General features: G+C 30.6%; 1 protein-coding gene across 1 annotated transcript; it reads left to right on the top strand.

The window, feature by feature from the left end:
• The first annotated feature begins 1,629 nt into the window (after positions 1-1,629).
• On the top strand, positions 1,630-16,959 carry LOC145571268 (ABC transporter G family member 34-like). Its single transcript, XM_081630334.1, has 19 exons — positions 1,630-1,796; positions 2,014-2,134; positions 3,479-3,567; positions 5,868-5,949; positions 6,762-7,052; positions 7,148-7,238; positions 7,338-8,235; positions 8,545-8,705; positions 8,799-8,902; positions 9,004-9,169; positions 9,282-9,439; positions 10,091-10,423; positions 10,711-11,001; positions 11,079-11,162; positions 11,251-11,384; positions 12,671-12,898; positions 14,365-14,536; positions 14,631-14,885; positions 16,460-16,959. Exons 1-19 carry the CDS (start codon positions 1,630-1,632, stop codon positions 16,727-16,729), a joined length of 4,095 nt encoding a protein of 1,364 aa, XP_081486460.1. The 3' UTR covers positions 16,730-16,959.
• Positions 16,960-17,676: the final 717 nt, after the last annotated feature.

Raw genomic sequence — 17,676 nt, 5'->3', positions numbered from 1 at the left:
TTATTGTTAGAGGTGTCAAAAGCACACCTGACCCGATTCGATCCGAAATCGACCCGAAAATTATCCAATTCAGACTTGGACTCGCGTGGACATAATAATTTAGTATAACTCAACTTTGAAAATTTACCCGACCCGACCCGACCTTATTAGACCCGATCTGATTATCCGAACTGACACCCCTAATTATTGTGATATATTTTCCTCAAATCTTATGATATTATTTAGGAAAAAATAATATATCTTTGTGATATTTTAAGATAGAATTAGGTTAAGAATTGATAATTATCTTATAAGGAAGTTTAGGGTTTAGTATTTATGAATGTTATGTTGCTATTATATAAATAGTCGATTGATGATCAATAAGAAGAATAAGCCATTCAATTTTCTCTTTTCCCCTAATTTGTCATGGTATCAGAGCCATGTTTACGATATGGAATCTTAAATGGCTAAAGTTCACTGGCCCAAGAGTAGGCCCATGTGAGGGGGAGTAAAGAAACACTCTAGCCCAAAAAATCACATGAGACAAATGTGAGAGGGAGTGTTGAAGAATAGACCTCCCACTATCACCATATGTAAGTGTCCCACATTGGTTGAAAAAGAGAGAGTTAATCACTTTACAAAACTAAGGGGCTACTCCTCCTATTGCCATATGGTTTGCGGGTGCGGTCCAGACCCGTATTTAACAACATATATTTATGTCGATTGATGGAAAAAGACCTCTATTATATTCTTTTTGTCTTATTAAATTAATTGCTAATGAATGATACCTCCATTCTTTTTGTCTTTTTCTAGCTACTTAATAAGTTATTACAAATCTGTACTCCGTAGAATTTAATTAAATTAAAAAGTTTCCATACCCAACTGTCACATTTGGTACGTAAAGTTTAAGGTCATGTAATTATCTCAACTCCAATTAAGTTCACCTATTATTACAAGAAAGGTTAAAGAAATCAACAAACAAAAACATAGAATTTACTTGATTCACTACTTCAGCAACGATGAGTACAATTAATTAGCTACTACCTCCCCGAACATGCGAGAAAAGAGTTTTTATTGATGTTGCTGGAATTACAGATTACATAATCCCTAAGGGCATATAGAAATCCCAAAAACCTAAAACACAGTAGGCCGAAAATAGGGGAAAAACAAAAGATAATCGTAATTTGCATAATAGAAAATAACATCATAGTCGTTTAAAGAGGGATAACTGATTCAAGGCATATTCTAACATCACCAGTGTCAGTTAAGAATCTAGAAACTACCATTGCCAAAAATCGATTACACAGGACCGCCATGGACAATATTCCAAGGGCCAGCACTATAACAATTAACTAATAACAACAGGTTACACGCAATAATGATAAAATGATAAATAATAACTATAATTTACAAGATCGATCATATATTCTAAGAATTGTTGGTTTGTAAATTTGACTTTGTCCAAAAAACTGCAAAGAGAATTTATTGATAACCCTTCAATTCTATTTCCCGTAACACGTTCATTAAATATGACCCATCTTTAGAATATACATATAAATATAATCAATAATATAATATACAGATTGATAAATGCATGTATAGGCATCATACAATAATATAGATAATGTCGTTCAATGGGTCCAAATAAAGATGAGTGCATATGAAATGGAGATAGAGGAGGAGAAGTTAAACATACATGACAAGAAAATTGATGTTCAGAAGATGGGGAGGCAAGAAATGAAGATGTTGGTTGATAATTTACTAGCTAGGGATGATCATCAAAACTTCCTAAGACGAATTAGAGACCGTTTTGATAGGTAAGTTGCATAAATAATTTCATGTATGCTTGCGTTCATGTATGTTTGTGTATGTGCACACTTGTCTATGTGTGCGCGAGCACATACATGCACCCATAGAAGCTTATCGTGTATGCATTATATTGCATCCTGTAAATACCAACATATTTTGATGTATATACTAACGTTGCACAAAATATTCTCTATACATGCTAACATAAAATGTTTGATTATGTAGGGTAGGAGTTGAGATACCGAAAATTGAAGTGAGATTTGAGAATTTATCAGTCAAAGGTGATGTGCATGTTGGTAGCAGAGCTCTACCCACCTTACTTAACTCAACCATAAACTCCTTAGAGGTAAACTTTTGCACTTTGGAAAATAAAATTTTGCAACCGTATGAATTTTTATATCAAAATTGTTATTCAAAAATGAAAATGCAAGTAAATGTTAATATGTTATGAATCTTATGATCTATTTTATACTTTTGGCGCAATAATTCTCCATCTCATATTGTTTATTGACGTAATATTTATAGGAAAAAAAAGATAAAAAAAAACCTTATATTAATTTCAAATAGATAAGGTTAAACTAACAAAGTACGCTGAATTAATGTCTTCAAAAAACTAAAAATAAAAAATGCTGAATTAATAAAGCCTCTCAATGCGAGTGAAAAAGAGTTAAAGAAAGTCCACATCACATTGTTTGTACATTAAGTAGATTCTAGCTTATACTTCCCTCAAAAAAAAAAAAAAAAAAAAAAAAAAAAAAAAAAGTAGATTCTTATACTCTCTCCATCCCATAATTAGATTCCTACTTCTAGCATTTATTCTTCACATAATAGAGAGAAGTAGGAATCTAATTAAAGAATGGAGGGAGTACTCTATATCAAATACAAGTAACAATTACAAAGTAACAAGGGTTTTGTTATTGTGCAACGCAAAGAAGAGTACTAGAAAAGAAAATTGTTCGTGCATGGACATGCATTTAATTTACCACCTTATTCTGTCCAAATCCTTTTTTCTTAATTACATTGACTTTTGTTGTCAATATTGTCTTTTTCCGTCTATAAATTCTTAATACTTTCTCGGTTCCTTTTTAATCTCATATATTGATTTATATGGTCAATTTTTTAAAGCTTCGATCATAAATATTCACCATAAAAAACGTCAATTTGAACTATATAATGTGGAATCCTTGTTACATTTGACTGAAAAGTGTGAATCTAATCTTATACATTCAATCTTGTCTTGCTTTTGTGTAAGACAACATTTACTCGACTTAACGCGAATATATGAAAATAATTATGGATGCATGATGTACCCAATAGTAATTTTTCATCATTTAATCGTTAAATGAGTAATAATCATCAAAATGAGCAAATAATAATACCTTTAGATACACCGTACATCCGAGGATATATAACAGTCTTTGCTAATATATATGCAAAAGCATTTTTATTTTTATTTTGGCTTCTAGCCTCATTTGCGAAAAAAAAATACGCAAAAGCATTTTACACATTTTGTATTATATGCTCGTAAATTGATTTGTAAAAGCTTTGTTTAATAAAGTGGAAGTGTTTTGAAGTTTCCACTCACTTCTCAGCGCGAGAGAAGGAATTGGTGTGATCATTAATTTGAGCTCAGAAAAAAATGTGTGTGATTTGGTCTTTGAATTAACGTGCAATAATATGACCATGACAGGCAATTTTGGAGTTAGTTTGTGTGGCACCATCTGACAAGAAGACCCTCAATATACTCCATCAAGTCAACGGAATAATTAGACCCTCCAGGTATTTATAAGATCCCATCAAAATAATAAAATTCTTTCTTTATTTACTGGAGTATATTTTTTTTAGGAGAAATTCTTTATTTGTTTACATATAATATTCAAATTAGAGTTTTAATTTTGAACATGTACTTCATTATTGTCAACACCATAACATGTAGAGATGTTATTGTGTTTGGTAGGGCAGGGTGGATGTTGCAGTGTTGGCTATGTTGCCCTCCTTACACCTTGAAAATTCAATTTTATGATATTCATCCTAAGATGATTACCACTATACTCACTTTTTATTGGCTATTTTTTACAGTATTTATTTTTTATGTCAAAATTAATACAAATAGTTTTCTTAATTTTTTTTAATTTTATATTTTCATAATTAATTTATGAACCATTTTTTAATTTTAGTGTTAATAAAAACTGAATTTGGTAAATTAATTAGGAAAATTATAAAATGATTCATAAATAAATTTTAAATTAATGAATTTTTTTTTGAGGAAAAATTAATAAATTATTTTTAAAATTAGATAAATGATTTATAATTAATTTTGACATTAAAAAAAATTAACCAATATTAATTAGTATAATAGTAGTCCATTTAAGAATGATTGCCATAGAATCATCCTATCCTAATCTCTGTCACTGCCTAACATTTTCAAACCCATCTTCATCTCTATTCATGAGGTGGGTCCAAAATCTATCCTTATTCTCAAGCTAACTGGAACAAATTAAATTTTTTCGTTGTATCGACCACATGGATATCCGCACCCACCTAATCCCCACCTGAAAAAAAAAAATCTTCGGCCCTTTAAAGTGACAATTGTACATATATATAGTAATAAATAAATCACCAAAAATTTAAAAACAAATCACTTTTTTTTTTTTTTTTTTTGAAAGAAAAAATAATTCACTTAATATTACACAATCATCTAAACTCACAATCATACTAAAAAAAAAGTTTATATTATATGTAATATTTGTTTTATGCCCATGTTAAAAATATATATATACTACATACCTCCGTTTAATATTTTTTGCAACTTTGGAATATTTTATATCTCACAAATAATACCCCAAATTTGCAAAAAATATGAGATGAAGGTAGTATATATAAGAAAAAATTGTAAAGAACTACTCACTTAACAAATCAAATTGTGAACAACTATTCACTAAAAAGTTTTTCAAAAAAATTACCCCTAAGTTTAAAAAGTTTGGGCAGCACTACCCTTTTTCATTTTCTGGCAATTAAATCCGGCGAGTGGGGCTAATTTGTTATTTTTACTCTAAAGTAAAATCCTCACCTTTGTTTATATAAACCAACCTTCCTCGTCTTTGCAAAGAATCAATCTAAAAAATCAAATCTTTGTGCGAATCACCAATTAAAGAAGGAAAATCAATTTGACTTTTACAAAGATTTGGTTTTTTGGATTGAGTTTTGCAAATAAGAGGAGGGTTGGTTAATGTATACGAGAGAGAGAATGTTTTTTCGATGGAAAAATAACATATATGCCCCACTCACCAGAATTAGTTGCCGAAAAATGAAAAAGGTAGTGCTACCCAAACTTCTTAAACTTAAGGGGTAGCTTTTTTTATAAAGCTTTTAATCGAGTAGTTATTCACAAATAGCAATTTAATTTGTAACGGATACTTTGATTGCCCATTACAAATATGTCTTAAAGAATCAAAATAATAGGGGTATTTGTAACAGGCCTGTAAAAATACCCCTTTTCTTTTTCCATTCACCACTCAAATAATCGTTTATAATAATTAACATATATTGGTTTTCATGCCACAAAGGCACAAATATATTATCAAAACATGGCACACCAAATTTTAAATTTACATCTCAAAAACTGCTTATAATATTGTAAAATTAAAAATGTTAATAATTAAAAATCTGATGAGTACAAAATGGAATACGAAACAACAGCAGCAACCAAGAGCAGTAGTAAATTAGTAATAGCAGCAGCAGCAATGTTTGGAGGAAGTAACATCCAGTCAACCACAGCAACGTCGACTTATTAAAAGAAGGGGGGGGGGGGGGGGGGGGGGGGGGGGGGGAGGGGGTTCAAATAAGTTCTTAAAATCATTTCATTGAATTCACAAGAATAAATTACAAAATATAACAAGATAAACTTTATCGAACATTAAGAGTGCTCTAATACGAAATTCTGTCAATCTCATAGGCGATAAATCCTACCAAATAAAATTTGAGTTGTTGCATCCCTGATTGTTACTATATCATCAATTTGGGTTTTTATTAATAGAATCCTAATGTGATGTGCCTTTTGATTCTTCGTTGATTATCAGAATGACATTATTATTGGGGCCTCCAAGTTCAGGAAAAACAACATTGCTACTAGCTCTTGCAGGGAAGCTTGAAGATCTAAAGGTTCATTTTCCTCTTGTTTTTTCTGAAGCATGCAATAATGAAGTAATACTCTTTGACGCACGTTCCATTTTTACATTCCTTAATAAACACGGTCATATGGAGTCTTGTTTGATTCATTTTTACGACTAATTTAAGATTGTAAAATATGTTTTGTGAGTCCATACTTACAACAAGTGAGGTAGTTTAATATACTTGAAATTGTCTCTTTCTTTTAAAGCTTTGTTATTCTATGCAATGCCATGAAAATGATTTGGACCCTTACCTTTTGGTCCATTTGGTGTTAGATTATATGCATGCATTCCTAGATTCAACATGATTTGCAAAAGATTATATGATGAAGAATTTTCAATGGAATTCCCCTTAATTTGGATTTGGTTTTACTCCTTTTGTTTGTGTTTGAGCTAGAGAATCGACATAGGTTTTTGAAGATGGTGGTATATATACTTAAAGGAGATAATTAGCTTGAAAAATACCCACAATTCTTCACACCCTCAGAAATAAAATAAGGACATAAATAATGTTCATACTCCTAATTAAATGTGTTTGAATATTTGCTTCAAATATGTTAGTGGTTAGTTTGTGTTAGTAGAATCTTAAGATTAGTGGGTTTAGTGGGTTAATGCTAGAAATGATCAAGGGATAATGTTTCTTACTTTTAGCTTACTTTTGCAGTATATATATGTTGCTATATCTACGTTTTTCAATGGACTCTGTACATTTTTTATTTCTTTCCCCATTCTCTTCTCTCTATGTATTTAAATTTCAACAAAATATATACATATGGTAATACATATAATTGGGTTTGTGAATAGGTAAATGGAAAGATAACATATTGTGGCCATGATCTTAACGAATTTGTTCCTAAGAAGACATGCACATACGTTAGTCAAAATGATCTTCACTATGGAGAGATGACAGTACGAGAAACACTAGACTTTTCAGGGCAATGCTTAGGGGTAGGGGCTAAGTATGAGCTACTACAACAACTTTTGAAAAAAGAAAGCGAAGCAGGATTCAAGTCGAATCCCGAGCTTGATGCTTTCATGAAGGGAATGGCTCTCCAAGGCCATGAAACAAGCCTTGTCACTGAATATTTACTCAAGGTTAGTGATTGACACTCATTAACATGTTTAATAACTTGTATGCACATACAATTGAAAAAATAAAACTCGAGCATTACATTATTTTTCTTTGATAGATACTTGGCTTGGATAGATGTGCTAATACCGTTGTGGGTGATGATATGAGAAGAGGTATTTCTGGAGGTGAAAGAAAGCGTCTCACTATTGGTAATATTCGCTGTAATAACGAAGAAAGGTTCAAATATAGAGTTCAATTTATGTCTCACTCTATAACTATTACTATATTGTTTGGATTTATATATATAGGTGAAATGTTAGCCGGACCTGCAAAAGTTCTTCTAATGGATGAAATTTCAACTGGATTGGATAGCTCAACTACGTACCAAATATGCAAGTACATAAGTGAAATAGTTCATATAATGGATATGACAACAGTTATATCCTTGTTGCAACCTACGCCTCAAGTTTATGAACTCTTTGATGATATTATTCTCATCTCGGATGGCCAAATTGTTTACCAAGGACCGCGTGAGTATGTCCTAGATTTCTTTGAATATGTTGGGTTCAAGTGTCCTGAAAGGAAAGAAGTAGCTAGTTTTCTACAAGAAGTGACATCCAAAAAGGACCAACCACAATACTGGTTTAAGGACCAAAAGTACCAATATGTTTCCATTCCTGAGCTTGTTGAGGCTTTTGGATCTTTTCATGTTGGACAAAAGCTCGCGTTAGATCTAAGGGTTCCTTACCTTAGAGAAAGAACTCACCCTTTAGCCTTGGTCAAAGAAAACTATAGTATCTCTAATATTGAGATACTTAAGGCATGTTTCTCAAGGGAATGGTTGCTAATGAAGCGAAATTCTTTTCTTTACATCTTCAAGAGTGTGCACGTTATAATTTTGTCTGTGGTTACTATGACTGCATTTTTAAGGACGACAATGCATCATGCTACAGTGACAGATGGTGAAAAATACTTAGGTGTGATATTTTTGAGTATGTCAAATTTCGTGTTGAATGGAATGGCAGAAACTACGCTAACAGTTATCGGGCTCCCAATTTTCTACAAACAAAGAGATTCCTTATTCTACCCTTCATGGGGCTATGCTCTACCAATTTGGGTCCTTCGTATTCCCGTGTCATTCTTTGAATCAATATTATGGACTATGCTTACTTATTATACCATTGGCTATGCTCCGGGTGCCACTAGGTATGACCCTAGATACTTAATATTTTTACTATATTTTCTTAATCGCGATTGTTTTGACAATTGACAACAAAATCCATAATTAGTTTTACTTACTTCCATAGTTTTTTCAAAAGCATAATAAAAAATAAATAAAATAAAAGCTTATCCAATTTAGGTATTCCATTATTATAGAGACAATTTTACTACTATTCCGTACTAATATATGCTTTTACCTAGAGGCAAAACTTGAGTTCTTGTTATTGTCTTTTAACATTGGTTTCTTATTTGCTTACTTTAATCATAATAATGTCTATTTATATCGTTAATCAGGTTCTTTTACCAATGGCTAGCTTACTTCTCTATCCATCAAATGGCTTTGTCATTCTTTCGCGCCATTAGTGCTATTGGAAGAACCATCGTGATTGCTACCACAGCTTGTATGATTCTATTGCTACTTATGTTTGTGCTTAGTGGATTTGTTATTGCAAAAGGTATGTTTCCAATTAAATTCAATGATTTTATAAACGATCATTTTAAGTTAAGTAAAATTTATTAATGTCATTAAAATGTAATGCTCCATATAGGTGATATAAGCCGTTGGATGATATGGGCTTACTATGTTTCTCCTATGATGTATGGACAACATGCTCTCGTTATCAATGAATTCCTTGATAAAAGATGGAACATTGTAATGTTTCTTACTTTCATTTTCACCCTCGATTTTAATATCTACATATCTATTATTCGTTACAACAAATAGCAAATAACACATTGTACGTACTACTTCAGTCGATTGCAGACCCAAGATTCAAAGATGCAACAATCCGTAAAATCATCCTTGCATCAAGAGGCCTTTTTGATCATTCATATTGGTTTTGGATAAGTATTGGAGCTCTACTCGGATTTTCTTTTCTCTTCAACATCTTATATGTCATGGCTTTAACATACTTAAATCGTATGTATTTTAATCCTTAACTTACATACCCTGTATTTTTAAGAATAATCAATGAACTACTAGCTCATAAAAGCTTGATATATTGTTGGTGTTTCCATTATTGATGTTATAGCTTTTGGTTATTCAAAAGTCGTGGAGCAAGACCATGATGAAGCTAGAATGACAAGCGCGCTAAATCAATCAGAATGTACTGAAACAAGGATGGTGTTGCCTTTTCAGCCTCTTTCAATAGCTTTTAATCATATTAACTACTATGTGGATACTCCATCGGTAAATCACTTCTCTTTACAAATTGTTTTGTTAATACTTTGTTATGTAGTAATTCAATAAATATAATTTACATCTTATTTTAAAAAACATTTTGTGAAAAACTACCTTATAAAACACTTTTTTTACGAGAAACTACCTAATCAAAAAAATATTGTAAGAAATTATCTTATAAAAGGGTAGATATTGTAGAGACTACCATTGGTCGAAAAGTCACCGGTTGACTTTCATTTTCCGGCGTTGACCACATCACGTGCCAATCATGTGACTTTTAATTCACCCTTTCCCTCCTTTTTTTCTTAATTGGAACGTGACATGATCAACGCCGGAAGATAAAAGTCAACGATGACTTTTCGACCAATAGTAGTCTCTTACAACATTTGTCATTTTATAAGGTAGTTTCTTACAATATTTTTTTAATAGATAGTTTCTCGCAAAAAAAAGTGCTTTATAATCTAGTTTTTCACAAAATGTCCTATTTTAAACTATCTACTTCAGGCTACATGTCATTTAATTTATTTATTTATTTATTTTTTTTTATTTTTTTTTTTAACAACAAATATGAATTTATAACTTTAAATAACTACAATTTAAGCGATATATTGATTTTACGTGAGAATGTAAAGTTATTAACTTTTTCTCTATGCATACTAGGAAATGAGAAGTTTAGGCTATGAAAGAGATCGCTTGCAATTACTACAAGATGTAGGTGGTGCTTTTCGACCGGGAGTATTGACGGCCTTAATAGGTGTAACGGGTGCTGGGAAGACCACATTGATGGATGTGCTAGCGGGAAAAAAGACTAGAGGCTATATAGAAGGTAGCATATATGTGTCTGGTTATCCAAAGAACCAAGAAACATTTGCGAGGATAAGTGGTTATTGTGAACAAATTGACATCCATTCACCGCATCTCACTATATACGAGTCCCTTCTATATTCTGCTTGGCTTCGTTTATCTCCAAACATTAACCAAAACATACGAATGGTATGTAATGGGGAGTCCAGAATTTCTGAGATTAACATTCCAGTTTATGTTCTCTCACAACTTCATACATTGATTTCAGTGTTACTTTAATATTTTACCTTTATTGTTTAAAAAATAAAAGAAAAACATTATATTGTGAGAGAAGATATATTTAAAGATCTATTTCTAGATGAACTTGGATTTTCCCGTATGTAACATGTTTTAATAAACATTGCTATTTGCAATTTTTTTAAACATTATTCACGTAAGTTAATTATTACTCTGTATATGTTTTGATGAATCAACAGGGATTTATTGAAGAAGTTATGAGATTGATTGAACTCGAGCCATTAAGGGATGCCATTGTTGGCCTACCGGGTATAAATGGTCTTTCAATTGAACAACGGAAGAGATTGACTATAGCCGTGGAATTAGTTGCTAACCCTTCCATCCTATTCATGGATGAACCAACATCTGGTCTTGATGCTAGAGCAGCTGCTATTGTCATGCGCACTATGAAAAGTATCAAAAACACTGGAAGAACAATTGTTTGCACGATTCATCAGCCGAGTATAGACATCTTTGAGGCATTTGATGAGGTACATCTATACCAATTTTCTCATTCACTACATAATTGTGCATTTAATTGCTTATCGAGTTTTTGCGAACGTCGCAGCTTCTATTGATGAAGAGAGGAGGGCAAATGATTTATTCGGGACCCCTTGGTGACAATTCATATAAACTTATTAAATACTTTGAAGTAGGTGACAAATTATATGTATATATGTACCACGTCCATTTTAATCTATAGATGAACAATTAAACTCATGGAATTTAATCTCTCACAGGACATACCGGGAGTTCCAAAAATTAGAGATGGTTACAATCCTGCTACATGGGTGCTTGATATTACTAGCCCACAAGAAGTCTCTAAAATGGGTTCGGATTTTGCACAAATTTATGCAAAATCTGAACTTTACCGGTACGTACACAAAACTCTTTCTTTAGTTTAAGAACTTTTAATTTGGTATATATATAGACAGTGGCGGATCCAGAAATTGCACCCAGGGGGTTCGAACTTCATTAAAAACCCGATGTCCGAATGCACGGATATAAATCGGAAATTCAAGTATAAAATAGAGTGTTCAAATGAATAACAATACACAAGTACACAACAACATAAGTCTAAATTCCAATAAAATGCAAAATAAAAATGACTCACAGTACTCTACTGCCCATTTAATAGTTAACAATACAACAAAACAATCAACCTATTAACAATTAAGAAATTGAAAAACTCAAAATAGATTATTCATTATTAGATTAACAATATACAATTGACAATAATTCAGTTCATTAATCAATCAACTAAACAAGTAACAAAATTAACAATTTAAACAAGTAACAATTAATAAATAGATTTAGAGAGAGTGAGGGATAGCTCAAGTGGTTAGAGCTCCCCTCCCGGTTCCAAGATGTTATGCCGTGTATTTTAGTAGTGTATTGTATAGTTAGCTCTGTGGGCCATATGTGTTTATAAGCCCGATTTACTTGTATATATACGCTTCTCTACAGTAATACAAACTAAGGAAATTCAATTCCTGACATGGTATCGGAGCCACTAAAATTCTATTTTTTTTTTTTACAAGAGATTTTGGGATTGATTCTCATCACCCGTCCTTGTGGCTCTCTAAACACCAAAAAAAAAAAAAAAAAGAGTTTTAAAAATTTTAAAACAGAGTTAAACATATGACAGTACAACAATTAACAAATTAACACTTAAAAGAAAAAAAGATTAACAATCTAGTAATCTGCAATTTAAACAAGTATAAAACATTAAAGAAATTGAAGAAAAAAAAAGAGAAGAGAAGCTATCCTGTCGACGCAGCCAGCAGAGAAACTGATTAACTGAGGAAGTGAGGAGTAGGGAAAAGGAGAAAGATTAAAAAGAAAAAAAAATCTCAAAATATGTGCTTGATGACCCTCGAACCTGGGACCTTCTGTCCGAAAATTAATACCCTTTCCAACTGCGCTGCGCCTCATCTCATCTAATATTTTTGTTCTGAATGATATTTATCTAGTTTTTCGGATTTTTTTTTTTTAAGAAATAATATTTTCATTTTTTCCCCGGATCTAACGAGGTTCAGTTGAACCCCCTGAACCCCCGCTAGATCCGCCACTGTATATAGATAAATTCATTATTTTTTTTTATGCTCAGAGATGAATTCATTATAATTATTAACAGATGCGTTTTGGATTTTTTTTTAGGAGGAATCAGAATATTATTAAGGAGCTTAGTAGTCCATCACAAGATTCTATGGATCTCTTTTTTGAAACCAAATACTCTCAATCGTTCATAGTTCAGTTTCAAGCTTGTTTTTGGAAACAATATAGATCTTATTGGCAAAATCCATCATACACTGGTGTTCGATTATTCATGACAGTGTTCATGGGTGCTTTGCTTGGACTTATATTTTGGAACAAGGGAGGCAAATTGTAAGTTTTTTCTTTGTTTACACTTTGATTATTGCTCTCCATTAACGGCAACCATAAATAGTTATAACTTGTATTACTCTGTTTGTCTCTATCTATTTGACAAGCTTTTACAAATGACGTGCATTGTCGCACAACTTTATTTATAAGAAGGTGTTTTTTGTCAGAAACTACCTAATAAAACAAGATTTTGTGAGAAATTGCCTAATAAAAAAATACTGTAATAAAGTATCTAATAAAAGGTAAAATGTTGTAAGAAACTACCTAATAAAAGGTAGATTGTTGTAAAATACTACTTATGCTGAATTTCTACCGTTAACAAACCTTAAAACACTCTCGAAACCCACACAACCTACTTGAAATAATCTCCATCGTGCCGAAACCACCCTCTAACCCCAAAACCACCACTTCTAATCTCAAAAACCACCATCCCGAAGCATGAAAATGCTCTCACCAACTCAGAATATCCTCCAACCACCTCAATCTAACCTTACCACATTGAAAACCAACTCCCTGAGGTAGTTTCGAGGGTCTTTTGAGGTGGTTGATGCCGTAAAATTAGGTTAACAGCGGGAATTCGGCCAAAGTTAGTATGTACAACTTTTTTTTTATTAGGTATTTTCTCACAAAATTTAGGTTTTATTAGATAGTTTTTGACAAAAAAACCCTTATAAGAATAAACCACGGTAGTCCATTACACATAACTTAGGATTAGAAATCACATCTATAAATGTTACTAAAGTAGAAACCGCTGACATCATATTGTCCACATGTCAGCTTTATAAGAAAAATTTTCCGCCTAAATAAAATTTGATGTCATTATATTTTCTTTGGATTTAAATTTCAAATTTAATTTCTCCTCCTCTCAATTTATCTATATTTTTAAATTTATTTATTTTGTCTTCTATCACCAACTATTGATATCTAATGCTTCCCTTATGATTCATCAAACAAAATACTTTGATGTACTCCGTATATATTTATTTTTTCTATTTTCCTTTATATATTTCAAGTTTATAATCATATTTGCTTAATTAAATCGTATAGTACAAATCTAACTTTTTTGTATATGCTCTAATTTTCATATTCGGTTTGTTCTTCTTCAAAATTAATTTTATAAAATTAGCATTTACAACTAATGGTTATGTGCTTATGTCTCTATAATTTTTCTGATATGAGGTAAAAATGAATAAATTCTACATATCAAAGAAATCCGTGCATCGCACGGGATTAATCTAGTGATACTAATAACAAAACACCACATGATTTTTTTCTTTTCTTAAATGTTTTTATAAAATTAATAAACAATATTGTAAGGCTTCCGAACTTTGACCATAGCTCAAAATCAAATTGAACTATATTTTTGCACGGATGAAGTATATTATTGTGTTAACGGTTTTTTTTGTCAAACAGTAAGTTCATGAACAAAAGTAAGTATCTTAATTACAAATTGAAATTTTGTCAAACAGTTCCAAATTGCAAGACTTGAAGAATCTTCTTGGAATAATCTATTCAGCTATAGTTTTTCTGGCAGCAAGTAATGCTTTAAATGTCCAAGCAGTTTTTGCGAGTGAAAGAACTGTATTCTATCGTGAAAGAGCAGCAAAAATGTATTCATCTTTACCATTTGCATTAGCTCAGGTAACATACTTGAAAATAATATCATATTTCATCAATTTTATCATACTTGAAAATAATGCACTAATTATGTTATTATTCTTCTCATTTTTTGTAGTTGGCTATTGAGACAATCTACCTTGCAATTGTAAATTGTATCTATGCTCTTATCCTATACTCCATGATCGGATTCGAGTGGACGGCTATGAAATTCTTCTACTTCTACTACTTTATATTCATATGCTTCACATACCACACATTGCTTGGGCTCATGCTTGTCTCGCTAACACCACGCCATGAATTTGCTTCCATTTTCATGACGTTCTTTGCTACCTTCTGGAATATTTTTGCGGGATTTTTCCTTCCTAGACCGGTATGTGACCCCTTCCACGTAAAATTTTACTTCGTACTAACAGTGTTCTCCCTCTCCCTTTTTCAATTTTTTTTTTTTTTGTCTCATCTGATTTTTGCATAGTCTTCAATCTTTATTCAAAAAAAATATACTATGTATATTACTTCTCAGTTTTTTTAATTGTATTATTTTTGTTTTTACGGATTTCTACACAATATTTGGAGTAGAAAGAAGTAGTGAGAAAAAAAAATGGGGCCCATGTGATGAGAGAAAGATAGAAAGAATTTATTAGTTGAAAAAGAAAGTGAAGCAACTAATTTAAAAATTTATATTCCCTCTGTCCCTTTTTTATATCCTATTTGTACAAAAGTAGAAATAGGAATGTAATAAAGGAAGTTGGAATAAAACAAACAACAATAAAATAAAGTACAATAGGAATTACAAGACAAACAACAAAAAAAATCTGAGTGAAATTGAATGTGCATATTTTTTATGCATAATGTGCATAAGTTTTCGTTTTTCCAGAAATTGCAAAAAAAGTATCAGGTCCAAAATCAAATATGCACATTTTGTAGAAAATATATTCACATTTAGTTCAAAATAAATGCACATTTCTTCCTACTCATTATTCTCATTGGATCCCAACCCTATATAAATGTGCAAAAGTTTTCCACTACATGTGCATATTTTTTTCACTAAATGTGCAAAATTGATTTTCGAACTAATAAAAATTTTGAATTTTCTGAAAAATCAGAAAATGTGCATATTATATTTAAAATTTATGCACATTAAATTTCTATCAAATTTGTTTTTGCACATTTAGTTCAAAAATTATGCACATTCAGTACAAAAATTATGCACATAAAATGCTTCTCATCCTTCTCATTTTAAGGATCTTCTCAATTGACCCTATATATATATATATATATATATATATATATATATATATATAGTGTTGAATAAAACATAATTATATACATTGAAAAAAAAAAGATAAGGTCTAGAAAATAAGTATGTAAGTTCTATTCAATTTTTTTTGCTATCAATATAATTTATACAAAAATTAAATAAATAATATAGATAGTTAAAGTCACGTGTACCAATAAAATTGAGTGATACATAAAATCTATTATTATATATATATATAGGGGAGTTTTTTCGCGAGTTTTTAGAGAGCCACGTAGGATTTAATTTTTTCAGCGCGCCATTTAGGATAATAAATTTTAGTGGTAGCCAATTAAATACGAGATTATTAATTTCTTTTAGAATAAAATAATTTAAATGACACGTAAGCAATATTGGCGAATGAGATTTTCCAGTTTAAATTAATTAAATATAAAATATTATCTTTTGACATCAGAAATTTTATCTAAATATATAACAAATTTTAGCGCGCGCGCACACACACATATATATATATATATATATATATATATGTATATATATATATATATATATATATATATATATATATATATATATATATATATATATATATATATTATTTTAAAAAATTTTAGTGAGACATAAAAGTGGAATAGAGGATTTCAACCCTATTTTATTTTGTTATCTGATTTATTTATTACAATTTACAGCAAATACCAATATGGTGGAGGTGGTGTTATTGGGCTTCTCCAGTTTCCTGGACAATGTATGGAATGGTCACTTCTCAAATTGGTGATAAGAGCTCTCCTATTGAAATTCTCGGAACTAATACAGTGCCTTTGAATATTTTACTAAAAGATTTCTTAGGTTATGAATTCAACTTTTTGCCTATTGTTGTTGTGGCACATCTTTTATGGGTTGTTTTCTTCTTATTGGTTTTTACTTGTGGCATTAAATTCTTTAACTTTCAAAAAAGATGAATCACAAATGGTTTGTTGCAAGAAAAATAGCATAGTTTTTTTTTTTTTTTTTTTTTTTTTTTTTTTTTTTTTTTTTTTTTTAAAAAAAAAAAAAGAGTAGAAGAAGAAAGTAAATGAAGCTTCAAAAGGTTTCCTATATCTATATCATACATTTTATACAAGTAGTTTTTTTTTCACAATTTATGTAATGTTATTCCTTGATGCTACGTAAAGAAGATACTTGTATATAGTAGCTTAGATTCTATATAGAATTGAATGACAAAAACCAAATAAATATTGTCTTAAGTGTAAAATCAAATAATCTCACAAGTCATTTGTTGCATAATTTTTGTTTTTTATTATTATTAATTTCCTTTCTTTATACTCTGTGAAAAAATTTCTTTCTTAATACTCCGTAGTTTATACTAACATCTTATGAGTCCTATTTGTTCTTTATAAAATAAATAAATAAAAACATCTTATTTCTCTTATGAAACTGTTCTTTACTCTTTTTTTTTCTTTCTTTTTTTAATGTCCAAATTATTTAAAAAAAAAAAATAGAAAAAGAAAAAAAGAATGTAAATCATGTCAAAAAATGCAAATAAAAGGCGGAGATTGAAAATGTATCATAAACAGAGGTGAAAATAGGATAAATATCTAAGGTTGAACATAGAATAATATGAGGTTTAATTCAACTATATATAATGCGAACCAGACTTATCATGTCTATTATGTCATAATATGGTTATGCATATAATTTTTACCTAGTCTGTGTCCTTTACCTCACTGTCCTCAACTTAAATCAATATTATTGTAGTAAAGCTAAAACACAAGGTGCAGGAGCATATCAATTTTCAATAAGTCCTATTTTATTTCAAAAGTGCTACAGCATATAAATACCAGAGTAAAAGCGCCGAAATTCTAATGGATGTTTCTACTATGGTCATCCTTAAAATGACCATCCTAAT

Source organism: Chenopodium album, chromosome 12, assembly GCF_948465745.1.
Source record: "Chenopodium album chromosome 12, dcCheAlbu1.1, whole genome shotgun sequence".
Classification (NCBI taxonomy): domain Eukaryota; kingdom Viridiplantae; phylum Streptophyta; class Magnoliopsida; order Caryophyllales; family Amaranthaceae; genus Chenopodium; species Chenopodium album.
Note: the sequence above shows the minus strand (reverse complement) of the source record. Positions and strands in the feature narration are given on the sequence as shown.